This window comes from Passer montanus, unplaced genomic scaffold (assembly GCF_014805655.1).
Source record: "Passer montanus isolate IOZ18808 unplaced genomic scaffold, ASM1480565v1 scaffold190, whole genome shotgun sequence".
NCBI lineage: Eukaryota > Metazoa > Chordata > Aves > Passeriformes > Passeridae > Passer > Passer montanus.
In genome coordinates, this window is record NW_024366481.1 from 282,017 (window position 1) to 309,672 (window position 27,656).

General features: G+C 40.5%; 1 protein-coding gene across 1 annotated transcript; it reads left to right on the forward strand.

Annotated features, from left to right (window-relative positions):
• Window positions 1-1,835: 1,835 nt before the first annotated feature.
• On the forward strand, window positions 1,836-20,967 carry REEP5 (receptor accessory protein 5). The gene is made up of 5 exons (XM_039706379.1): window positions 1,836-2,039; window positions 2,146-2,239; window positions 12,310-12,448; window positions 16,868-17,036; window positions 18,369-20,967. Exons 1-5 carry the CDS (start codon window positions 1,841-1,843, stop codon window positions 18,416-18,418), a joined length of 651 nt encoding a protein of 216 aa, XP_039562313.1. The 5' UTR covers window positions 1,836-1,840; the 3' UTR covers window positions 18,419-20,967.
• Window positions 20,968-27,656: the final 6,689 nt, after the last annotated feature.

The window sequence follows — 27,656 nt, forward strand, 5'->3', positions numbered from 1 at the left end:
CATGAGAACATTACAGTGTCCTTATAAGGCAGGAAGTTTCTACATGACAGTGTCTATATACTGGACAGAAAGGCAATCTCAGTTGAGTTGCTTAAAATTTTAATATTGCTGTATTTTAAATTAAGGTATAGAATTTTGCTTTGCTTGAAGCCAAGAATTAAATTTCTCACAGATCTTGTAAAGGACCATATCTTAAGGCTATCTGTCACTGTTACTAATCTTTATTAATTTGAAAGCATCACTATATCCCTTAATGCTACCTAATTCCAGTCCCAACAGTCTCCCACATTCTCTGTAAAACCCAAGGGGTATCAGATTTATCCAGCAGACAAAGAAGGGAAAAGGAAGGGGCTGGAACACATGGCATAGGAGGAGGATCAAGGATCTGGGACTGCTGTGCTTCTTCTCAGAAGTGAAGCTAAGTAGGGACATCCATTGCTACCTTCAGTTCTCTGTTTGGAGGTTAAAGTGAACTGGACCCTCCTCAGAAGTGTAAAAAATCAGGGCAAAGGACAAGATGAAACAGTTACATATGACATCAAAGGAGATCTCAATTTCAAATGTGAGGGAAAATATCTCTTAGGTTGCAGTTAAGTACAGTGAAGGGCTGTCCAAGGAGGCTGCAGAATTTCCATCCATGAACATTTTCAGATCCTAGGGGTGCAAATCCTGAGCATCAGGATCTATCTTTAGCATTAGCCATACTTTGAGCAGAAAACTGCACTACATAACCTCCAAAGATCACTTTTAACTCTATCTTTTTATTCCATTAAAAAAAGCATAAATCTTAGAGCACAAAAAAAAAAAAAAAAAAAAAAAAAAAAAAAAAAAAAAAAAAAAAGCTGCAATTACAGGACAAACCTTTTCACCACAGTTATGGACTAAATATTATTCTCCCTCATCTCCTCACCTCTGCTTGAATAAAACAGTTACTGGAAAGAAGAAAATGCATTTCAGCAATTAAATTTAAATTATTTCCAATATGCCTTCCCCCCAGCTGACAGCTCCAAAGCACAATGTGATGTTTATATTAAAAAAAAATAGATTAAGATAAGACATATGCAAAAGAAGACTGATTAGTATTTTCTGGCACACTCAGAAGCAACACAGATTCGAGGAGGGCATAAAGAGTCCCAGTACTGGTTGTAATGCTGAGTCAGATGCAGAGGAGTTGCTCAGAAGGGTCAGCCCAGCCGAGGAAGTTTCTAGGACTACATCACAGCCAACAAATTATATTTAGTTGGCAAGAACATTGCACACACCATAAATTCCAGGGTACAGTTACAGCAAGGCGCTGCTGCCCTCGGCGTGGTCACATGCGCCTTTTGGGTAACCGTAAATTGTCATAACCTTTCTTCCATCACATCAATGCCCACCATCTGTTTCTGACTTTTGCTCACCGTGTATGGTATCACGCGCTGATTTTGGGGGTGGGGGGACATACTAACACTTGTAGGCAATTGGAGCCGGCTACGTGCGTGGCCTCCTCCTCCTTGCCATCTTTGACACAGGGTTCTTGTCTGTTTGATTACTTGAACAGGGCGCACCATCCTTGCTGGGACCTATCTCCCTGGCCCCGCTCCAGGATTAAAAATCTACCCCTGCCGGCGGGGCAAGAAGGCCGGGAGGCCGCGAGGGGACATCAGCTGCGCGCACCGCGCCCGGCGCCGCATCCCGGCCTTTGCCTGGAGCCCCCCAAACCCATGGGGGACAGGGTCTGCCCCGGCGGGGCGCGGCCCCAGACCTCCATTTCGCGCAGGGCGGGCTCGGAACGGGCCCGCAGCCGGCGGAAGATGGTTCCCGGCCGCTCGCCACCGCCCCCGGGCGCGGCGCCACGGGGATGGGCGCTGGGGGCCGGGGCGGCGCCTGCGCTGGGCCGCGGAGCGCGGGGCTGCGGCGCGGAGCGGGCGGCACCAGCGCCATGACCGCGGCGATGCGGCAGCGGTTCGACCGCTTCCTACACGAGAAGAACTGCATGACCGCCGTACTCGAGCGGATCGAGAGCAAGACCGGCGTCAGCCGCACCTACATCGCCACCGGTGAGCCCCGGCCGCCGCCCGCCGGCTCCCCGCGGGCGGCCGCGCCCTGCCCGCGCCTCCTCGCCCCGGTCCCTCGGGCGCTGACGGCTCTCTGCTCTCTCCTCAGGCATCCTCGGGGTCGTGGCCGTGTACCTGGTGGTGGGATACGGCGCGTCCCTGCTCTGCAACATCATCGGCTTCGCCTACCCCGCCTACGTCTCGTGAGTGTCGCGACTCCTGCCCCCTGCGCCACGCCATGGTTCCTGGTGCCACCCGCCGATGTGGCTGCAGAATCGCATCGCTTGCGGCCGTGCCGAGCCTGTCTGGGGCGGCATTCCGGGACCGTGCTCCAAAGTGTTGGTTGCTGGCCACCCCTTTCCTTGAGCGGGTTCAGGTGCCAGGTGGAGAACGAGGCTTCTCCCGTCTGGCGAGTGCAACAGGAGTTACAGATGGGAGGCGCTGGGTGGTTTCCACACTTGATAACCAGTTCCTGTAGCGGGTTGTGCTTTGGGGTAGGGCTCCCATCTCCCGCGGGAAGCTGGGTCGTACGGGAGGGAGGGTCGTCGCTTGGAGGGTGTTTGTTCAAACTCGCGCTGGTGGTTTGAGCGGGGCGCAGCAGGCACTGGCGCACCGCCGGCGTGTGCCTGGTACCGAGCACCGGGTGATGGGCTGGAGACAGAGCTTCATTAAGGAGTGCTGCTTACTCCAAATCTGCCTCGCTGATAGTGGGGAGCGGGGAAGGAAAACGCTGTAACCTCTTAAGCATGAAAGACTTTTAAATACTTCCTTTTTCAGAGGAAGGGCTCCTTGGATAGTCTTAAAAACAAAGTAACTGTTATCTTTCACAGGCGTTATGTAGTCCTTTAGACCAAAATGCATTTCCTCTTAGGCAAGACCACAGTCGAGTATGATCCAAAAGACTGCAGAAACGTACTAAATAAAACCTGTGTAACCTAATACATCTATCAAATGGAAGTCCCTCCCAGCAGGACTGCAATATTGTTGAAACACAGTGCTTGCCTTTTATGTAACTCTATTTAAATACAGTCAGCAGCTTTTAAAAATATCTTCTCTGTAATTGGATCCTGGACAATACAAAGTCAGTTCTTTTATTTTTTTCAGAGATATGAGAGGTTCACTTCGTTTTATACTCTTGAAAAATCTTGTGGTTGTGATGGTTAAGGCCAAACAACATTTTCCTAAATGCTGTTCCTGGTATTCGCTTATTTTGGAGATTATAGGCCAAGAACTCTGGAGAAACTTAGGTTTTGTTTCCTAGATGATAAATTTTAGTGAAAAGACTAGTTTAAAAGTGTTCTCTCATTAAAATATGAAAGGGGAAATAGCATCCAACAAACCTTCAAAACATTGAAATTGTTGTATAGGAATTACGTTTATGTAATATTTTGTGTCTTAGGTCACTTTTAAAACTATGCAATTACTTTCTAAAATCCTATTTGAATTTTTAAATTTGTTTCAGAACTGGTCTGGGATTATATTTTAAACCTTCCATTATGCAATGATGCTGAATAAATTGATAATACAAACTCTTGGAACTACAGAAGCAAGGCAGTAGCAAATGAAATATGAATAATAAGGTTTCATTACTAATTTTTTCTTTCAAATCTGAGGGGTTTTTAAAATGTTTTTTTGGAGTATCTCCCTTTTTCATGTTGAAATGTGGTTTTAAATGTGAAATGTGGTTTTTAATGTGAAAAGTTACGTCCCAGATCTTAGTACTGTGGTATGTTTCAGTTTTTGTAGCTTTTTAAAATAATGGGAGCAATGTCCTTGGCCACAAGTTTTACTTAAACAAAAAGCATGTAAATACAATGCCAGTTCTGGGGGATTTTTCCCAGTTCATGCTCAGGTAATGCTTGTCCTTTAGCTGCCTTTTTAATTCTGGAAAGCATTTATAATATGAAATTATAATCCTGGTGAAAATCTAATTTAAAACGTGTGTGGTGTGCTGCTTGCCAGTGTCTTTCAGTGGCAGCCTGCTGACAGCACGGGCAGGCTCAATCCCCTCCCCAGCCCTTCCCTCCCAAGTCCAGAGAGCTGGTATGTAGAGTTTATCCACATTTCACTCTGCCTGTTTTTGTTTTGGCTGCTCTGGGTCATGTACTGCAGTCAGGATGCTGCTGAGGGCCATCCCCTATACTTATAGAGACCCAAAGCATAAAGAACACTACCCAGTGTGGTTTATTTATTCCTCTTTGCTATGTTGTCTGTCCCCTTGGAAAGGCAGATGAAGAACCTGCTGTATGAACTGGCAGTAGTGGATTTGCTGCCTAGCACTGAACAGAAAACAGTTCTCATCAGCTGCACACACCCTCAAATGCCTTTTGCTCTAAAAGCTATGGCTTCTGGAAGAGGTCAGGAGCTGTAAATGGAATGTATTGTGCAGGGTGTTAGTTTGATGTTTACACAGGTGGTTCAACAATGAAACCAAACCTGAAATATCTCAGAAAGGCACTGAAAGAGAAAAAGCAGATTACTTTTCCTTGGTTAATATACTTTCTTATTTTGTAAAGTATTTCAGTGTATCATTTCTCCGTTGTCAGTAACTGGAATGGTTTGGGTTGAAAGGAACCTTGAAGGTCATGTAGTTCCAGCCACCCTGCCATGGCCAGGGACAAGTAGTGGGTCATGCTCTTTGTCAGCAGAAAAGGCACTCATGAAGGAGTGGGGACAGATGTCTGTGCTGTGCAAGGGGCATCAACAGTCTACAGTTGTTTAAAATGGCAAACAGGCTGCCTGATGGGTGACCCACGGGCATGTTCCAAATCTGTTTTACTAGGATTTCAGTTTTGGATTACTTTAGTCATGGCAATTGCTGTCCATCTCCATGCTTTCCTGAAAGAAAATATATTGGAGTCACAGCAAACCCGGAGAGCCTCAGCTCAGGGTTCACTCTGTTCATGTGTGAAACCAGGACAGTTTTGTACAGGTATCTGCCTGTCAGACTTTGTATAAACCTGCAGTTTATTTTCATTGGTCTCTGCCCGTCTCTGTATTCGGTGTGGTGTGTGCAGTGCAGCAGGTGTGAATTTCAGTGGAGAAATGCTGGAGGCTGTAACTGCTAGACTCAGCAGATGGTGTGAAGTGGTGCAGCTGCAGCTGCACTGCTGCCCACGTTCTCATCACTGTGGTGCAAGCCAGTGCCAAGGGAGAGGGCAGTGCCCTGCTTAATGGCTGACACAGCTTCAAGCAGGCACAGCTGTTTACCACTTTACTCCTCCTTGTTTACCTTCAACTCTGCCTTGGGTAAACCTTTAGTGGTTTCATACATGGAGGAATTTCTTCATCGGCAATACAAAAATCTCCCTGTACATCCACATGACATCGCATAGCAAGGGCCCACCTCAGTTTCTTAACATAGGCAAAATGAAGCAGTAGTTCTCTGTTGTTTCCTGATAGGTCAGGCAATGTCTACCTACTATCATTCCTTAAAAGTCTGTAAGTGCTATGTGATGAAAGAGAAAAAATAATTTTAAGTTGAAATCTAATACTTAATTTATAGGCTTTTGTGCTTGCAGTAGACCAGCACTGAAAAGTTTGCCACAGATGATAGACACAACTTTTTTTAACTTCTAGCAAGCTTTAACTGCACAAGGCAGTAATCAGGCTAGAGATGGAAAAAGTGAGTGTTGGCAAGTGCGTAAATACCATTGCCAGCATTTTCACTGCTTCTCTAAACTTTCCAGAGCTAGCGTGTTCAAATGTAGCTCCACCCATAGTTAGTGGTGGTTAGCTGCCTCGGAAAAATTAGAGTGCAAGCAGGAAGGGAGTCTTTGATGACTAAGAAATGTGTGCAAAGGATTGGAAATTTCTTAAGTGCTGTCATGCTTGGTTTAAAAATTGCAAAGACGAAAACAGCTTTGGGCAGTAAAATGTCTGAACTTATTACTAGTGTCTTCAGGGGAGAAAAGCAGTATACTACAAGAATGCTTCTCTCTGCTTTGGCTAATGTTATGCTATTACTTCGCTTCAGCTGTTTTTACTATGTAAATGTTGCTCGTAGCATAGATTTACTAGCAGGAAACAATTTGGATTGATTGTAGAGAAGTATAAGCACTTAACTGAAGTTTGAATATTGTCATGGTGTCTTGAGTCTGTCTTCTAGTTCCTTTTCCTCTTTCATACCTTTAAAACAGGAACACCGCTTTTCTTTGGTGACAGTTATTTAGAAAGGATTAAATTGTTTGTGTATTTCTTGAGAACTACGATGGCAAATTTCTCTTAACAAGTTTTAAGGCAAATGCTTACTTCCTTCCTTCATGAAAAATGATGCATGCTATTCCAAGGTTCAGAAATAATGGCCTGCTGCTGCTTTGTAAATATGATTTGAGAGAGCTGACATATCTAACCAGATTCATAATGCCCAGTATAAATCTAAGTAGAAATTTTCAAATCTATCTGTACTTGTGCTGTTTTTTCTTGTGCCTAATAATCCGGGGCTTCAGACACTAAAAAGGGTATTTTTATTTTTTTTAGTATGTCCCGCCAAATCAGTTCCTTGAAGCACACTCACATTTTGGTTTTCAGATTTTAAAGTGCCATGTTTAAAAGCCATCTTATCAGTCATTTGGACAAATTATGTGTTTTCTTTTTTAAGGAAAGCAAGTGTTTAGGTTCAGGGAGTCTAATACTGTGATAACAGTATGAAAGTTTTGATTTTACTTCCAAATCTTACATATAGGTTAAAAATATAAAGGTATTTGTTATACGGATGGGTCTTCTCTGAACTGAGGCACTAACACATCTTAATTCCTGCAGAAGAGCCAACATGTGTGTGGGATTATGTTTTGGGGAAGCTGGTTTTGACCTGAGTCAGAGCTGGGGAACTGACTCATTGGTTGGCCCTACAAATACATGTTCCAGGAGAGAGCAGGCCAAGAATGAGCAGAGAGCAGTGAAATGAGAGGTTGCCTGCTTTTCCCCTCTCCTTCGTTTCAGGAATCTAGCTTTGTGTTTAGTTAACATGCAGGCTGTAAGACTCCATGGGTGGGCAAAATGGCATGTGCTCCTCTTGATGCCTCAGTCCCCATATCCTTTCAAGAAACACAGTTGTACTACTCTCATGTAGCTTTTTGGTGTCTTCTAATAATATCTGTCTGTGCATGGTCACTGAAGCCCTCCCTTGCGATCCTTGATGAGTTTTTCTGATCCCTTCTGCTAGATCCTCAAAATTGTGAGAGAGGAGAACTGGTAGACTTAAATCACAGCCGTTGTGTAAGTGCAGTTGGCAGGAAGACCTTTTCTGTATCTGCAAATGTATGACTACTGTTGCAGTCAGTGAGGAGGAAGAAAGAAAGATGGAAAACAGAAGGCTTTTAGGTGATGGATAGAAGTGTAGAAGCCAAAATGATAAAGTGAATCCAGAGGCACAAGTACTTGTTTCAGTGAAATGACGTGAGATGTCAGGGAGGCAACCTGCCAGGATGAGTCTGACATGAGGATGACAGGGAGGCACCAAGCTAAGGAAGTTTGTGATGCAGTGGAGTGTTGATTCTGTGTGTGTCTGGATAGATAGCTAGAAGTAAATTATTTTACAACTGGCTCTAAAGAGTTGGGCCAGACCAGTAGGCATAAGCTCTAGGAGTATAGGTGATTTCAGGGGTTTTTGAGTTAAATGAAGAAAAACCAAACCCAAACTTATGCTTGGTTAAGGCTATGACAAATATGCCTACATACTCACTTCATATAACACTGACCAGAAAACTGAAGGAAGGATGCACAAAATGGTCCAGTCTTTCCCAGCTACAACATGAGCACTGGGTTTGAGGGGACTGATCTTTTGCCTTGAACCTGTAACTTTATTTATACAAGAATCCTCAGGTTCAGCTTGTAAATTGCAGGGATAAGGGTGATTGCATCACATGAGACCACAGCAATACAATTTGGCGTTTCTTTATTTCTGCCTCCCACATCTGGACTCAGATCAGTAAACCGACTAGAGACTCATAGCTTAGTCTGTGAGTACTATATGTGTGAATTTGTTATGCCAGAACTAACTGAGGAGCAACAGTCTCTTCTTGGAAAATACCTGATTTTTTCTGTTGAAATGAGTCAGATGCTCTTAAGTGAAAGAACTCCACTTGGCAACATATTAAAATTAGATCACTGTCTGTTACTATCAGTAACAGGATAAGTGCCACAATTGATCTAGGGTGAAGTTTGACTGATTTTAGGATGCACAGGGTCAAAGCTGAGCCAGTGCTCTGACACTGTAAGTACAGCATGGATGGGAACCCTGGGCTGCTACACAATGTGGCAACCTCCACTCTTCCCTCTTGGCACCACCAGGGTTACTGGGGAGCAAATCTGGCTGAAAATGAAGTTTCTCTTGGCTCCCCATCTATCACAGCACTGGCCCACAGCAGGTCATTTTCACTCTTGGTCAGGCAGCTGTTTTTAAAATAACTGAGCTGTGATATTTACTCTCCAGACTACTGGAGCTAGGAACACTGGAGCTGTTCCTAGTGATTGCTTTTACCTCCAAGGTGCAGAACTACTGTAAGCAGTTGTTTGAGGCTCTATTTAAAGTCCTCTACAGTTAAGAGTATATATTAAGCAGTAAAAAAATCCTTTGGGATATGTAATTACTATGCATAACTAAGGTGGAATTTAGTCAGATCAGCACTAGACAAAACAATATAATTTTTTAAAATTTGAGGCTATTGTCTTTGGATGGTCCTTAATTTGTTAGAAAATCTTAATATAATGTGTTCATAAGACTGACTTATTTGCTCTTGCAACACAGAAATAATTTATAAGAAGGCAATCCTAAAGTAGGATATAGTGCCAGTGTCTCTTGCTCTGTAACTTTTCACTTATTGATAGAGATTCCATTTTGAATATCAGCCTGCTTGGTTGGTGACCTGACACAGAGAAGAATGAAGTGTTCTTGGCTTGAAGTAATGTCTATGATGTCTCTCCTAAGCTAATTGTACAGGGCATTACACCAGGGTAATACCTCTAGAATAACTTGGAAGACTAAGTTTAATTATGGTGTGATTCTCATGTTGAAAAGAGTTATAAATAGTAGATATAAACGGATAAAAAAATCCCTCTCTTTTCAGATATTCTACATAACTTACTCTGCTTGTTCTTGGACAAATACTATTTTCTGTGACAATATTGAAATAGTGTGTAAGTAGCAAGGGATGGAGATAACTTTTGCCCTTTTATTCAACAGGGACATGTTATGCTGGATTTCCCTGTCTCATCTGAGGGACACGCTCCCCTTTCCAAAGCAGGACATTTATAAAATACTTGTCTTTCCTTGACTTCAATTAAAACTTTAATTCACTGATGGCCCTGCTATAACCTGCTTTTCCCCCCTCTCCCTCTCTCCCTGACTGGGACTGGAGCCATGGCCCGCAGGAGCAGTTTGAGCTGCTGTTCCCTGCTGGCTGTGCTAGGCTGCTGTCCCTGACCTTGCCGACCAATGTCAGACCACTGCAGAAGGAGGGAAGATGTGCTGCTCCCTGCAGTGTGCAAGAAAACAGCCACGTGTGGATTTAATGCTGCATACATCGGCTGGCTAAATCAGATGGGGCTTTGACTACTGTAGTGCTGCTGCTTGTGGCTGCCTGACAAAAAAAGCATGTTGTTCATGTATTCCCTAAGGAACTGCAGCAGCAGATGGTGGACCTTCAAAGGGAGAACACCTATGGCACTGCACTTAGGAGCTCTCAAAAGCCATTTGTTTCCAGAGGAGAGAAGATAACAGAGCGTGGCCATTAACACAGTGATATGCCATGTCTTTTGCCACAAAATTGGAAATTCTAAGCTTTTTTTTTTCTTTTTTTAAATTTTTTTTTAATTAAAGCTGATTTTCATAGTTCTGGGATGATTTTAATAATATTAAAAAGGAAAGTGAAACAATGCTGCCTTAAATCCATATATGACTTCATATATGGTGACTGGAAAACTGGAAGACTGCTAGCAGGTTAACTGCAAAGTATTTTCTCATAAATACCAAGCTAGGATGCTTGTTGTGGTAATATAAGCCTTCTCTGCCTCTAATGGAGAAATTGTTAGAACTAAAGGAAGTCACATGATGAGTCTCTACAGAAAGTTTCTCTAACACTGAGAAACTTTGCAATTGGTTTCTTTCTCTGCTCCATTTATGCACCACCCTAACATCCCTACTAGCATGGACTAGTAGGGATGTTAGGGTGGTTTTTCTTTCCCTCAAGAAGTGCAGTTTCACACATTGAAAATAGCTCTATAGCCTTCTTTCTTAACTCCTGTGGTGTCTAGGGGCAGTTTTTGTACAAGCCCTTCACCTGGTCCTATTAGAATACTTCAAAGGTGTGGGCATGGAAAAGATGTGCTTTACAGTGGGAGTAGGAGCAGCTGGAGTTGTCACTGCCTTTGGGACTGCTTGGACTAGGGCTGCCTGTGATGATAGGAATAGCAGGAATTAGATCTGCTGTTGCAAAACCCGTGGAAAACCTGTTCTTCCAGTTGTGCTGGTGCTGTGTGTTGTTAAGATTCCCTTTATTGATGGGGTATGGCAAGGGCTGCTGCTTTTCCCACTGCAGGACACTGCTGGCCGGCCTCACGCTCCAGTAGAAATAACACATGAATTAAGTATCAGATCTTTGTACTGCATTTCAAAGAAATTCGATCCAGCAGCTGTGCCAGCTCCCTCTGCATGTGGTGGGTTTGCCAGTGCTTTTTGCTAAAACACAGAGCAGGTCACAGGAATTATTTTCCCCAACTTCCCCTGCTCCCCACTAACTTACAGAACTAGGAAGTGACAGAATCCACAGCATTTCTCAATGCACAGACTAGGAAATGGACTTACGGCCAACTCTCTGGTTTCTGCCTTGTAAACCTCCTTAATTCTGCCTTTTTAAGGGAACTAACAGAAGACTTGGCACTTCTGGTACATCTCACATATGCTGCTTCAGAAACAATACAGCTGATATTAAAGGAAGAAGTGATACAAGAATTTAAAGTGAATTCATTAAACTGAGTCTACAGATTTTAATCCTCCAGCATAAGTGAAGAGGACAAATGCTAAGACTCTTAAGCTTGATATTATCAGGCTTAGATTTGCTAGTATTTTCTTTTAAAACTTCTTACAGTGCTAATCTGGAATTTAGTGGCTCCAGAAACTCCACTCCATTACTTTTACTGAAGGAGCACATGTGCATCTTTTTGTTTCTGTTTTGTAAAACTATATAAACTTGAACTGCATTCTCATAGCAGATGGAGAACAAAAGCCCATTAAATCATTACTCATAAAGCCCAATACTTTAGTAGAGGATTTTTTACCACGTTCTTAATACTTAAGTCTACATCAGACTTTGCAAGTCCTGTAGGAATTAATTTATAGAGCAATGCATTGGGTGTTGCAGATACATATTCCTCAGCATATGGATCCCCTCTGCTTATGTAGACCAAGTGCTTCTTAGGACTTGGAGCAAATCTTATGGATAAATTTACCTTTTCATAGAGGAATCTAGTGTATGTATGAGTACATTTAATATGCTATTTATTAGAGCTAACTATGTAAAAAAACTAGAATATTATAGACACTTTTATACCACTGGTGCTGCTGGGAACCCCAAGCTGTGCAGCACTGAATGAATTTCTGATCCACACATAGCCCACTGTGCAGGCCTTGTCTGGAGCCAAGGCTACCCCATTTTAATAACTTAAAGTATTGTAGGATTTTTCATTCAAGACAAGTCTGTTCATCATTCCTTTCTGACCTCCAGAGAAGGCAGATGATCACTGATGGCTGTAGGCAAGGCCAGGAAGCTGTTGTGATCACTGGCATCCTGTGCCTCACAGGACTGGGCTCACTCAGGTTATCTGTTATGTGCTATGTTAGGTTATCAGGTTATCTGTTATGTGGATCAGTAATGCTGTGATGTAGAGTAGCCTTCTGGTCAGGATTACCACAATGCCTCCAGAACTGGAACCATGGCCAAAGATTATCCCCTCACTTTTTTGTTCCTCAAAATGTTTTGTGAGCAAGATCAGAATGCTTACTGGTTTTGTTTGGGGCTTTTTTTTTTAACTCCTTGTAATCCCAGAGGTAGAAATAGCTTGAGTATCGTTTAGTTTTGAAGTGTGGTATATAGAGAAAAGCTTTGCTGTTCAAAGATCTTGACACACTGTCTATATGATAGATGCTAATTCATTTTCTTGGTGTAATTAAAATATGGAGAGTCACATTTAACAAAGAATCTGAGTAATAAAATCTTCATCATTATAGATGAGACTGATGCTATGTTCTGCTCACTTTAATTTATTTTCCTTGCAGAATCAAGGCCATTGAAAGTCCCAACAAAGATGATGACACACAGTGGCTGACTTACTGGGTTGTGTACGGCATTTTCAGCATAGCTGAATTCTTCTCTGACATTTTTCTGTCATGGTTCCCTTTCTACTACATGCTAAAGGTATGTTAATTCATGTGACCCCTCCTAAAATGGGACCTTTTGATAAAACTGATCTAATGTCTCCAGGAATGGGTAGATGACAACAGTTTAATTTGGAATCATTCCCAGGTCCCACCTTCTTTTTACATGCAGGTTATGTGTAATTTATTACTATGAAAGTGATCTGTTTACAGCTGATGGTTTTGTGAGGCAAGAGGGGAAGTTGGGATAGATGGAAGAAAAAGGTCTGCTGGGTTTTAGGAAAGAAGAAAAGACAGTGGAACTGTCCCATAAAGAAAGAAAGAAAAAAAAAACCAAATCAAAGACAGTTCTTTCTCTTGGTGCTCAGGTAAATTTGGACAAATGACATAGTAAGCCCCAAAGAGTGGCTCTATTTTTGCCTTTAGTGGACTAGTAAAAGCAGAGAATAAATTCATGAAAACTGTTGGAGGAGGTCATAACTTCTGTGCTATTGGAGCAAAGATGGAAATTGGAACAAGAATAGTTCGTCCTACTGTTTTAATTTTTAATTAAGCTCAGTTTCCTTAAAGGAACTGGTAGGTATCAGAGGAGATGGTTGCTTAATGTGCGTTTGTTACTGTGATTTGACTACCAGCAATTATTTGGTTAATGTGTTTCAAGCTTTGCTTGTGATCTAAGGTGTCAACTTTAGCATGTTAAATTCTTCAAGGAGATGGCTGATCACTCTGTGTGCTGTTGGGTAAAAGACATTTTAGCTTGCTGCAGAGCCTGCTCTTTATTTCAAAGAACTGTTAGCAGTTTTCTGGTTCAGTGGGCTGTTCTCTTCCTTCTCTTTTGTTTTGTTAGCCTGGTTTAGTCCCCCCAAAGTTGTTAGAACAATTTACTTGCCACCACCCCATTGTGGTGGGGTCATTTAATATTTTAGTGATAAGACCTGATGATGTCAAAAGCTGTTTCCAGGAAATGCCATACTTTATAGACAAAAATTGACTATGACAGCTGGTTTACACTTCTGTCTTGTTCCTTTTCAGTCTTTAACAAGCCTCAACTGTGGCAATCATTTGGATACCTTCTACTTCAGTAGAGTTATGACTTTAATCATCTGCAGTGGTATATGCTCACAAGTCTGAATTCATGCAGTGTATTTTCAGAGCTTCTTTTCTAGATTCGTGGTGGAAAAAGATGTGACAATGGTTTCTTCATGCCACCACAGCTCCCTTTCTGAAGAGCACACAACTGAAATTTAGGTTGACTTTCCAAACAAAGACCACAAAGGGCTCTGATGAAATGGTATCAGGAGTGCCACAGTTACATGTAGTATTGTAATCAAGGGAAAGGCACTTGCAAAAGCAAGCACAAGGAATTATGTCAATACACAGCTCTCTGTGATAGCTACAGAAGGCACAGAGAAGCCAAGTGTTTGCTCTTAGTGGTGGTTGTTAGGAGAAGTTTCTACAAAGGCAGGCAGGTGTTGGCTGAGAATCAGGAACTGTTGCTGAATGGGTGGGAAGGTGGAGATTACTCCACAGGAGGAGAAGGGAGAATCAGGCAGCTTCCACGCTTCATTCTGTCCATTAACTAAAACCTCTTGGAGGGCACTTATGATGTCTCCATATCTCTTTCATGAAGTAAAAGCCCAGATACGTAATTAATGAAAATATCGAGCTTGCTTTGAGTCTTAAGACGTGCTAAATTTGTGTATTCACATCTATTTGTGAAGCTTGTAGCTTCCACTCCAGACTGAGATTTAGTTGCTGAATATTTCAAAACACCTTTATGTACTGGCTGAAACATTGAACACTGCTGCTTCCAGACTTCCCTGAAGCCCAGAGTTTAGAATCTGTGACATTAAAGTTTTCAGCAGACTAGAAAATTTTATGTGTGGGAGAAAGGAATGTTGAAGAACTCCTTTAAATATGTTATGATGTTTGTATACACTTTTGTTCTCCAGATGACATTTCTTAGATTTTATGGGCTTCTTATTAATGTTTGGGGTTTTTTTATCTCTGAATCACAGGACGTGCATGCAACTCATAATTTCTTGTGCATATGATTTGTTTTTAAATAATTCTGTTCAGACTTTAAAGATTTCTGTGGCATTCAGGTATTAGAGTACCGTAGCTAGTAAAAGCAGCAGAGTTTATCATCCTATGAGTATTCCTGGTGGTAGAAGCAAGAGGATCTCCTTACTCCACTAATGGCTCTGCCTTGAAATACTGTAATGCTATTTCTGAACAAAATTGGTGCTACCAGGGCAAAACCAGCTGCTAGGAGGAGGTCCAAGTGAGCCAGACTGAGCTCAGGTGAATTCCATTCCTTCTGTCTGGTCTGGAGGGTTGCAAAGAATATATTTTGGGTTTGTTTCTTTTTTTTTTTCCCCAGTTAACAATTTTATCACTCTGAGCTTGCTGGAACCTCTTTACAACCCTCTTTATTTTCAATAGCCTATGTTAGTTCAGTTTCATGAGAGATAGGGGTAAAATAAACTAAGTTAGTAGTCTACATTTTCAAGCTTTGAAACGAGTGAGAATCTCAACGTTGGTACATGTCCAGTAGAAAATGCATATAAACATCTGTTGCAGTACAATTCAAAAGCAATAGGTTATTTGAGAACAAATCTATAATTATCTTTTTCTCAACTGGAGTGGGACAAAGCTGTCAAATCAAAATTACTAATTTTGTTCTTAGGCAGGGAAAGGGAAATTTCTATTTCTTTTGGTTTTAGAGGAAGTTGGGCTCACATTTGAGGAATTTTTCTAAAACAAAGGAGAACTAACTTTTTTTTGTGTAGAAGTTGAGATACTTGTACAGTTTTGTGGGAGAAGTAACTTTCAGTATTTGATCAGATATTCTTGAATAGGAAAAAAAGTCAGTGTACTTCTCAGCTTTTAACGAAAGGTAACAACATAAGATAGCACCATGTCGTCTTTCTGTTATATTAAGTCCAAATAATTGAAGCTTTTGAAAATCAGTATTTATATTGATAAAGGCACTTTTTGCCTTTATTTTCTCTGACCATACTTAATAATTCATCAGTTGCTACTTACTGGTGCCAGATTTTATTGCATGTTGAATTATTTGTTTTAGTTCATTGGAATTTTCCTGATGGGCCAATCTCTCTGGTGAACACTTTACTTTAAAAACCCTTTCTTTGTCTTCTGGGCAAACTCTCCTTTCAGTCATTTTGTTTTGACACCACAATCAAATGGTTTAAAGAAGAAAGCTTAATGCTTACCCAAAAGGATGGTAAATTGGTCTGGCAGTGCAGAGAAGACAAAGCCAAAATTTCACAGTTGTGAAGAGTAGAACCTAGAGAACATTCAATGTCAGTATATCTTGTTGGGAAGGAACAGATAAGACATATTCCAAAATTTTTTGAGACATTGCTTGAAGAAAACTGTGTTTTGTTTCCTTACTGTCCAGAGATGTGTGGGAATTCTCAAACATGGAATCCTGTCTAACATGAAAACAAGGCATGTTTTGAGGCTGTTTTGAGGCTGTTTTGTTTTGCGTTTCAGGAAAGGGTAGTCTGAGAAAAGCTGTTATGCCTTCATTTTCTGGAGAGGCTTTTGACATGGAATAATACTGTACTATTTGTGTACAGAAAGAGCTGTACAAATGCTGGGAAAGTGTTCATTTTGTTGCAGTTTTATCCTGTAAAATAATTTCATATGTATTTTAATTGCTCAAGCAGATTTAGTTTATGGCACTCCCTGTCCTTTAAATGTTTCATCTTGCTCTGCATGGCTGTCTTTGTGTGGTGTATGGCAGTGAAACTGAAGCCAAATAAAAGTGCTTCAGTAATAAAGACAGGGATTTGTAGTATATGTAATAACTGTCTTTTCAATCCCCTTTTGTAATATGCAGAAACATGACCCCACACTGTGGTCTTCAATTTTTCTGGAGAGCAGATGGTGCCCTAAAAGCTATACCTAAACTGTAATCCAGAGGCATTACTTTTGCTTGTGCACTGTGTGTAGCTTGGGTTTATCTCTCCTCCTTGTCAATTGACCTCTGGGGTACACACAGTCCTGTTCTTTCCCCCACTGTGTTTTCAAGGCAGGCAGGCAGAGAGGAGAGGGATGTGTTTTGGCTGAATTGAGGTAATTTAGGGACCTAGACATTCAGTGAGGCCTGTGCCATGTGTTTTAGAAATATTGAGAGAGACTGATGTTTTTGTAGCCAGGTGTTGTAGTTCCACCTTAAAAAGTGCATGTGATCTTGATACACCTGACACCAGCTGAGATTTACTGCTGCAGCCCTCTTCCTTTGTCCTTAGACTATCCATGAAATTATTCCAGTATAAAGATTGAAGGTATGTAGCTACCCTCTGGAGCCCTGACTGCACAGGGAATGACTCGCTGTTCTCAATGTGCTCGGTTCTGTGGCACTTAGGAAAGGCACCTTGTCTCCTACTCATGATTCCTTCCACTCAGACCAATGTTCTTGTTCTCACAGTGTGGCTTCCTGCTGTGGTGCATGGCTCCGAGCCCTTCCAACGGGGCAGAGTTTCTCTACCACCGGATTATCCGTCCCTTCTTTCTGAAGCACGAGGCCCAGCTGGACAGCGTTGTGCAGGACCTGAAAGACAAGGCTGCAGAGACTGCAGACACCATCACTAAAGAGGGTGAGCAAAAGGCTTTTCACTGGTCACAGCAAGCAGGGGGAATTGCACTGGGGAGCTCTTATTATTGTACTTAATATTCATCATTTGGAGGAAACAAAAATAAATTGCAAGAAGACTATGTAAATTATAATGGAGAAGTTAAATTTGGGAAATAGGGGTTGCAGTGGATCTTGCTTTCTAGAATTGCTGTTAGGCTAGAATGAGTGGAAGAAATTGAATTGCCTTTGTGTCTTCCCACCATAGACACCACTAAAAGCATTCCCTCTAGAGGCAAGTCCAGACATACCTTTCAGAAATACACTAAAACAATAAGTGTATCCTCATATCTCCTGAAATACTCCCTCAAATATCTGGTAGTGTAGAGAGGCTCCCAATAGTGCAGTAAACAATTAACAGCAGTACACAGCAATGTGGAAAGTGCAGTTTTCCCATGTATATATTTTTGCATTTTTCCTTCCTCTGGAGGTCAAAGGATTCCTCACTCTTAAAGGAATTACATTTTATTTTTTCATGTCATAATAGCCTATAGATTGCTTAAGTTTTTATTTTCTTGCATTCTGTAGTGAACCCTTGCATTCTAAAGTATCTGATGATGGTTTTATGAATAAGAGAAGGAAATGTATTAAGTAGCTAAAATAAAGGTTTTTTTAAGTTTCACTTGAAAGAAATTTTATCTATATGCTATTTCAAAGCATCTTTATTCTCCATTCCACCAAACAATGAATGCAGCCTCATTTCATCTTACCAACTTTCCTGTCTGCTTAAAAGACCTGCCTTGCTCAACTATTTTTGGAAATTTTGCTGCATGATTCTTTTGGATCCTTATTGTTAGGCATGTATCTTAATTAATGTCCTTCCATGTTGCATGTGGGATTTTCCTGTCCTCATTTCATCACTTATTCTTTCTTTTTCCTATTTTTATGTATAAAGATTTCTAAAAAAAAAACCCCAAAAACAAAACAAACAAACCAAAACAAACCCACCAAAACAGAAGCCTTTTTTTAAGAACACATGCATGCACATATGTATGTACACACAAATATCAGCATTATTCCAAGCCTGTTTTATCATTATCGTATATTTCTTGCTGCAAACATGTATGTCCTTAATACTATGAACTGTTTTAACAATACCATAGTGATTGTGCTGCTCCTTACTTATGTTTTTATGATCAGTTTTATCACTATATCAATGTGTATAAAAAGCTCTGATTTTCTTCTGTGTTCTTTCTGTTGTGACTAAAAGGAAATATTTTATCATGCAGTTCAAGAACATTTGATAACCCACTTTGTCTGTAGACCTATGACTAAACTTGATTTTATTTCCCTCCAGCCAAGAAAGCAACAGTGAACTTGCTGGGTGAAGAAAAGAAGAGCACTTAAACTGGATGAGTTTCCCTACCACCTCCTTTGTGCAGCTTGATGTTACTGGGGACTGTGGTATCAATAATATTGCCTTGGAAACATTTTGATATATTAAAGGAATGTGCTGTAAGTTTACTTACTACTTTGCTGTGACTGATAGAGAGTATGCATTTTTATTTAAAAGCAATGCAGTGGGCAGCATCTGAAGCTTAATGAAAATATTTTATTCATCTTCATGCAGAAGAAGTCTTTCAGTAATCTCTTTCTGCAGTAACATAAATAAAAAAGTATATATCCCTCAGGCTCTGCACTTTAGTTGTCTCTTTGTCTATGAAATTACTCTTAACAGTTTGATTGTGGTGCATCTGGTAGCACAAAGGTGTTTCATAGGGAAAATTCTGAATGGATCTTCTTGAATATACAGGGAATTATTGTGAGAGATGGCATAATGGATGTATTCCCCACCACTAAAGCTGTAAATTGTGAAATTATGTGTTCTAGGCACCTGGTTATAGAGATTATTCACTGTTGCATGTTTTGTTGTAACACAGTATTTGGTACAGTGTGTATATTCTTAAACGGATGGATACTAAATATAGGAAAGAATAACTTCCTTGGAGTGATGAAGCTTATATTGGCCTGAAGTGATTTGCTAGAAATTGATGCATTAAATCCCACAAGATTAACACAACATGACTGAAGTACAACTTCTTGCCTATTCTTGTTAAAACAAGTTGTTATCCAAAATTGTTCAAAGTGTGCTTTTTAAGATCATACTCAAAAGCACAAGCCACCTTTAGCTAAGGAGTAGTACTATTACACTTTTTCCTGAATTCCTTTTAAAATAGCAACTGCCTTGGATGTCAGTCTTCAGAATTACATCATTAAGGGGACAGACTACAGGTTCAACAAGCTTTTTCTGCTCATAAAGATCTGCAATCTCTTCTGACTATACTAAGAACAACTTTCTATGAGCACTTAAACTTCCTGAGTGGAGATGCTTTTGTTGTTACTTGATATATTCCTGACCATCAGTAAGAGTGCAACCAAAGTTGCTAAGAGAATAAAGGGATTTTTTGCAATCAATGTAAAAAAAATAATATTTTTCTTAGATTTGCATCTTAGATTTTTTTTTCTAACATTTACATCTATAATCTTTCACACTGCGGTATTTTCAACAGAAATGGTTACATTAATTAATCAGGCATGAATTACTGAAATTCCCATGTTTTCATCTCCATGCTGACATTTCTTTAAAGCATAGAGTAATGGTATAGCAGTTCTGAGCTCACAGAACATGCAGAAAGGAAGCTTAAGCTTTTGATAGGATAAAAATTATTTCCAGTAAACAATCTTGAATTCTAAAAACTTAAAATAAAATTTTGAGGACTTCTGGTTTTCTGCAACAAATTGTTGTATAAACATTCATTGTAAATTTTCAGATGCAAGAACTGCAAAAGAGTGAAACACACAATACAACTCAGCAGGTCAGTTTTAACCTGGAGAGATATGTTTTATAAAAGGGGATATAAAAGGTAGAATTGTCATAAGAGAAAGCATTTTAAACATTGAGCTGGAAAACATAGGCCTTGGGGATGGCAGCTTGGATAGGGAAATACAAAACCTGCTGTACCTCATGTTCTGTAGGACAGCATGCTGTTTATCATTTGAAGAAAAATGAAAGATTTCTTAGCTAATCATTCCATGACAACTTCTTGTTAGGAGGGGATATACTGAAGAGGATAAAGTTTACAGCAAAGTTCTAGGTTTTAAGCATGTAAAAAGTTTGAAGTGTATCACCATTTAACTGGTTTAATTTCTTGTCTTAACTTCTTCTGTCGTAAACCCACTGGACTTTCTGGTAAGCCTTACTAAACCTTAGTTCTGCATTTTAAACTCTATCAGCTCTATGTAAAGCATTGATGTGGCCACTCTAATTTAGTTTCACTTCTTGAGATTAAAAGTAACTAGATGAAAATAAATGAGGATTCTTAACAGACTATTTGATTTCAGTGCAAAGCACTACATAACTTATATAAAAGCTTACAGTAAATTTTAGATTTTTCAAGCATAATGATGTCTGTAGTAGAGACAGGATTTACTTTTCAGTTCTTATACTACTAAACAGTTTTTCCACTGTTATTAATGGGGATAAAACATTCTAGGTAGATGTTAGGTAAGTGTTGAAACAGTCCCTTGCATCTCTCTCAGAACTTGAAAGGCTTTAAATCAACTTCTTGTCTTTACCAATGTGATATTATTAGCACATACAATCAGTGCTCTTTCGTCAGATTTCTACTTGAATTAGAACTATAGTCTGTTGTTAAAGAAGTTGCCCTTGTTTTTTTGCCTTGATGCAAGTAGAAATGACTGAATTTCTGCAGCAAGTTATCCTTTCCACTGGGAGTAACTCCACTGGGCTGGCCCCGCAGATCAGTGCTTTTCTTTGTGTCTTCACAACATTTATGTGCAAATGTTGGTACACACATCTGCTCCATGTCTTTGCTGAAGCTGTAATGTGCTAAATAAAAATGGACACAAATAAAGAGATTCTTATGGGACTGGTATGATGCCTCAGTATTTCTTAAGAACCTTATACCTCAATGGTGAAAACCTGGCTACTTTTAGGAAGTCAGAAGGTCTTTACAGGGTATTCACTTTTTTCCCCCTGCCTGAGGTTCATTACTGTGGAACCAATAGAAACATTTTAAACTCCAAAGGAAGTATCTCTGCCTCCTGCCAGTCTGAGAGTGCAGCCAAGCAGATTTAGAGCATCAGGCCCTCACAGAAGAGTTTGGAATGCAGAACTCTTCCCAACAGTGAGCACCACAAGCATCTTTCTAGACTTCATAGCCTGGCTTACCTGGGAATCATCAAGGTTTAGGATTCTCTGGAAACATAGAGAGGAAGGACTGTAAACTACAGGGTTTTTTTGAAGTTTTTCCTCTCCCATGGGTTTTCTGGTGTTCCATAAATTACCTCAACAAACAACTCTGAATACTAACTGTGATGTTACACTTACCTAAAACTGATGTTGCCACTCATTATAGGACATTTCATCATCTTTATCTGACATCTTTCCAAACTCAGCAAAAAAGGAAAATAAATTCAGGAAAACATAATGTCCCCCACCAATGATAACATCACCACTAGTGATAAAATAATGAAAACTCTCCAAACCAGAGCAAGACAATTAACAAACAATAGAAATTCTTGTAAGTAGTGGAAGGTGTGACTAGTTTTGTCAGGTCAAACCCTCATTACATTTAACTGGACAAGTAAAAGGAAGTTTCTTGAGTTTGCATTCCATTCTTGCCAGCTCTTTCTAAATAATCTGAGAATCAACTAAAATTTTTATTACTAATTCCTTAGTCATCTTCCACCCCCATTTCATATTCCACAAGCAATACTTTCCTTATGCAAAGGAGGAAGAATGGAGTTTTAAAAAACAAAACCACAAATCCTTGAAGGTCATGAGAGATTCTCATTTTCTGTAAGGGGTACCTGACAAATATGATGAATGTCTTGTCTTCTAGAGAACTTCTACATCCAGTGTGATGGAATGAAACTGTTCTTGAGGAATGACAACGCAGGGCTACTAAGGAAGTCCTCAGTTGTGCAACCATGTTGTTACAGCTTTTTGAAAATTTAGTTTCCTACTGGTACTGAAACCATTAAGAGATTCTGTAGCAAAAGATCTTCAGATGATCACATGAACTCATTAACTAGTCAAGTAAGAATAATTGAAGATGAACTTTGAACTTACATTGCGGAGGCTATGTAATTCCAAAAAACTTCATATTTTGTATTACTGGATCTTTGTAGGAGAAGAATACTTGAAGATTTATTAGATATGTCTAGCAGACGAAACACAGAAAACTGCACCTCAAAGAACCCCCAGACCTTGACAGATGAAAAGAGGCACACATGCTGTTTCATAGGAAATAGCACTACAGTTCAGACTACTCAGTTCTACCTGCAGTGTCCTCTGCTCATTCCCAGATCCCAAACTACCAAAGACTTGTCTGTTTCTTTCCATCTCCCTTACACAGCCACTATGGCAAGGGGTACTCAATTATTAATTAATTGTTATATAATAAAGCAAATTATTTAATAATAATAATACATTGTATTTTTATTTAGGGGGGAAAATCCTTTTGAAGAGGGTATCCCTTATCCTAAGAGAGAAAATAACCCCACAAAGGCCAGTCTGTAACAGGAACACTATAACTGGTGTCCAGTGACAGAACATGTGGGAATTGTTCAAAGCTGTAGTAGGGAATGTTCAGAGTTGACACTGGGAATAATTTCTTTACCAGGAGGGTGCTCAGATGTTGGAATAGGCTTTCTAGAGAGAGTGGTCAATGCCCCAAACCTGTCAGTGTTGAGGCATTGGGACAATTCCCTTAATAGTGTGCTTTAACTATTGGTCAGTCCTGAAGTGGTCAGGCAGTTAGTTTGGATGATCATTTTAGATCACTTTCCCTCCTGAAATAGTATGTTCCATTCCATTCCATTCCATTCCATTCCATTCCATTCCATTCCATTCCATTCCATTCCATTCCATTCCATTCCATTCCATGTGCAGCTCCAGAGAAGCAACCCAGGGATCTCTCATGCTCCCAAGTAGAACACACAAAAATATCCCACAGGTATATGTGCCCCAAAAGGGAGTTCTGGCAGCAAGTTTCTTTTAAACACACACAAGGAACAGGATATACGCACAGGCAAGTGTCTTTCTTGATACCAGCTGTTTTTTGCAGTGCTTCATGGCTGAAGGCTAACAAATACATATGGTCACATATTATTGTCACTTCCCAACTTAAAACATATTTCAAAATAACCTTTTAAAGCTCCCTCTCTTTAATTACTCAATTAAGAATTGAGTAATTATGGTTGTGCTTCTGCTATAGCAGTTACATGCTATACATCTGAAAGAATAAACCACTTATATCACAACAGTGCTGAATTCTCATTTTTAGTCATTCTGTTATTGATTGTCTGTATCATCATACCCCCCTGATGCTCAATGTCAACGTTACCATCCATTCCTACACAGAAATTGTTGTAAGGATTGTTACAAGGATTTTGAGCTCATATGTCCTTTTCAAATGTTTAATTTTTGCTCGGGTACCTAGAAAACTGTATAGGGAAATAACAGACATGTACTTTTAGAGAGCTGGACCACGACCCAAGTTCATTATCCATATTCCTCCTGTCCTGGATGCTGAGTAAATTCCTACTCATGGATTCATGCCTTCCTTTGTTACTGTTGCCACCTACAGGAAATCTCAGACCAGAGTGTCTTTTTAACAATGATACTGCATAAGTAAAACCTCACAGAAAACTGTAAAAGCAAGACAGGTGGAATAAAAGGACATTTTTTATCACCCAGGTTTCCCTTCAAAAATAAAGTTTTTTTTAAAATTATTCACAGCACTCAGACTAAAAGTTGCAATATTTCTATATTTTTACAGCAGACTTGTCTCCACTCCCAGTCCCACAATGGTCCATAAAATTTTGCCTACTCCCAGAAATGAGGCATAATTTGTTAACTGAGGAAAAACTGAGGTGGTTTGACCAGCTTGTTTTTAATCCTCCAAGGAACCCAGTTTGTTAAAATACAGAAATTAAAGTCTAGTTTATAAACTTCGTCAAGAAAAGGGGAGACGTGTTTAAGTTTGTCATGCCTTGTTTAGGAACAAATATTGCTCATATAATATACTTAGTCTAAAGCCAGAAATCATAAAAAGCAAAACAGTCTAATTTAAAGATGGGAGGATAAGTAGATAAGAGTTAGGGAACTCAGTCTTCAACTTCCTAATGGTAGTAGTCATCTGATTTCCTAGCAGGGCTTTTAAAAACATAAAGTCAGCTTTACCTGAGCTTTCTTTGTTAGTTTGAGTAATTCATATTTCATGTATTTGAGCTCAATATTACCCTTTTCAGAAGTCTTTCTTGTCTTTACTTGCAAGATTGCTAGACTTTAAAATAGCTTTAGTGTTTTGTGTTCTTAGATCAGGAAAGTTTGATAAGCAATTCCACTAAGATTCTTTCTCACACACACAGATAGGCCAGACCGTTTCTGAAGGTATTTAATTTCAGACCACAGTAAATTATACCCCACAAGGCTCGAGCTCCACATTTTTCAGCTGTCTATAGTCTAAAGCTCTGATTTACAAAAGTTAAGCATAATGTGATTGTAACTTTTTACAGAGCTCTCACTTTATTTAAAGTTTCAGAAAAATTACTCATCACTCAGCAGTATCCAGGAACAATTAAGGCCTAACAATCTGTGGGCAATTATAGTCTTTTATACGACAAATGTATCTTCCATTCCTGGTATTTTTCCCCATGTTGCAACTAACTGTAGCACTTCCCTAATTCTATAATAGAGTGGATGTGCCTTAATAGCCTCTAACCATGTTCACTTGTTTTCCACTACAAAAAACCCTTTTCATATAGCATCTGTTTCCACATCTCGTATCCCATGGCATTTTGTCAGCTCACAGGGATACCATTTAAATAACTTCTCAAAATTTAGGCCAGACACTCTAAAGATAATTCATATAAACTCTTACCTCACTAGAAACCCCATCCACCCTGAAGACATTTGTATATGACCATGGTCAATTACATCCTTAGAACATAGAACTTCCTCTCCTAAACATCTCTGTTTTAGAGAATCTGCATAACTGCTTACACTGAAAGACAAGAATTCTCCCTAACTGTAAGAAGAGAGCAGGAGAGATGTGTGTGTGTACACAGACAGTCCTTTCCTGCACAATCCAACATCACTCTGGAATGAATCATGGGGCAACATGGGCAGGGTCCTGTTCTGGCTAAACAGATTCTGTGTTTGAGGGGTGGACTTGAGCATGGACACTATCCCAGAGGTTATGGATGCGAAACAGGCAGTGCAATTAAAGCCTGTCTGGCATGGAGGACAATAGCTGAAATGTCAGTATGGTGGGGCCAGGCAGCTTGAGTGTATCAGTCCCCCAAATCTACCAAGGCAAGAGTCATGTGTTCACAGTGGAGGGGATCAACCACTGGATGGCTGGAAAACCCTTTGTACCACACCACTGTCCTGGGTCTTGAAAAGCAGGTCTCATGGGGGCACAGTACACCAGAAATAATTAAGTCAAACAACAGGATTAGTTTTCAAAGCAACCTCATAAACACTTGGGCCAAAGACCATGGCACTGAGTGGGAATATCACATTCCCTGTCATGCATCGCCTCTGGAAAGATCAAACGATGCAATGGATGGTAAAAGACCACACTGAGAGCAGAGCGTGGTGGAGCCTTCACATCTGGAGCGCACATTTAGCAAAGGCCACCTGGTCAGTCAACACCCAGGGATCGCCCACCAGCTGGTGTGGCTCAGTCTAAACTTTTGCTTATTGTACAAGGGGATAAAGTTCCTGCAGTGAACATTACAAACATGCTGGGGAAAGAGTCCGAGTTACCCCTGCATCAGGCAAAGGTAAACCTATCCCCAGGATTTTTGCTCAGGGACCTGAATGTACATGGTGGGTCCTGTCTGACCTGTCTGTACATGGAAAAGTCCGGCAGTCAAAGGGACTTGATTTTGGGAAAGAAGAGCCAATGAATTAAATTAATTACTGTTTTAACACTGTGCATTATCACTTCTATGATGGCCCTGTGCCATCACCACATTGGCCTCCACATAGTGCCTCTCTGTGCTGTGCTGGATTTGGGGCTCTGACCCCAACTCCCTTTTGGTCACACATTAATGAATAATGAACTTTGATGGAACCATGAGCACAGCAGTGATGCAGAACTGTTTTCTACATGCAACAGTCCAACACCACACCTCTCCTGCCTGAAAACTGGTTCTGGCAGATGGAGCCCAGGGCCATGCACTCAGTGAGCTCAGAAAGGATGGAAAAGTCCGGCAGTCAAAGGGACTTGATTTTGGGAAAGAAGAGCCAATGAATTAAATTAATTACTGTTTTAACACTGTGCATTATCACTTCTATGATGGCCCTGTGCCATCACCACATTGGCCTCCACATAGTGCCTCTCTGTGCTGTGCTGGATTTGGGGCTCTGACCCCAACTCCCTTTTGGTCACACATTAATGAATAATGAACTTTGATGGAACCATGAGCACAGCAGTGATGCAGAACTGTTTTCTACATGCAACAGTCCAACACCACACCTCTCCTGCCTGAAAACTGGTTCTGGCAGATGGAGCCCAGGGCCATGCACTCAGTGAGCTCAATGGGCTTTTACAGGGATGGTCCATAATTCAAGGGAATTTTTATCTGTGTGTGTATATGTACCAAAAGAGAAGAAAGTGATGAGGTTTTGGGAAGTGGGACCTGGCATTACAGAAATTATGTGGAACAAAGGACGCCTGCTGTCCTGACTTCAGCTGCAATCCAGTGGATTTTCTTCCCAGCAGCTATTAGTGCTGTATTTTAGATTCAGTGTGAGAATAATGCTGCTAACACACTGGTGCTCTGCTTGTTCCTCAGCAGTCTTATCTTAAATCCAGAACTTTTCAGTGCCTCACACTCTACCAGTGAGGGGGTGTGACAAGAAGCCAGGACAGGTGACCCTAGCTGGCCAAAGGGATATTCCATATCACAGATTAGCATGTCCAGTATATAAACAGGGGGAGATTGGCCAGGAGGGGATGATCACTGTTGGAGGTGGGCTGGGCATCAGTCAGCAGGTGGTGAATAATTGTATTGTGCATCACTTGTTTTGATTCTTTTCCTCTCATTAAAAAAAAAATTGTAATGATAATTGTATTTTATTATAATCACTGTCACTTGCATTACTGAATTTCATTTACTTTAAATTATCACACTATTCTTACCTATACACAAAATCTTTTTCTTTCCTGATTATCCTTTCCCGCATCCCACTGAGGGTGGGGAGTGAGGGAGGGGCTGGATGGTGCTTAGTTGTCAGCTGGGGTGAAACCATAACAATTAGGTTGCTCAAAGTCCCCTCCAGCCTGGGACTGAAGACTTTCAGGAATGGAGCATCCACAACTTGTCTGTACAACCTCTGCCTCCACTACCCTCATGGCGAAGAATTTCTTCCTAACACAGAATAGCATAGAATTAAGACAATTGCTTCACTATCATGAATAAACGATTTACTAAGGCAACCAGATTTCAAAAGGTGCATACTTCTTTTGGAAAAAATAGTTCTCCCACCCACCCTATTTGCTTATATTCTTCCTTTTAACATGGGTGCTAATGTCAGACGTGCAGG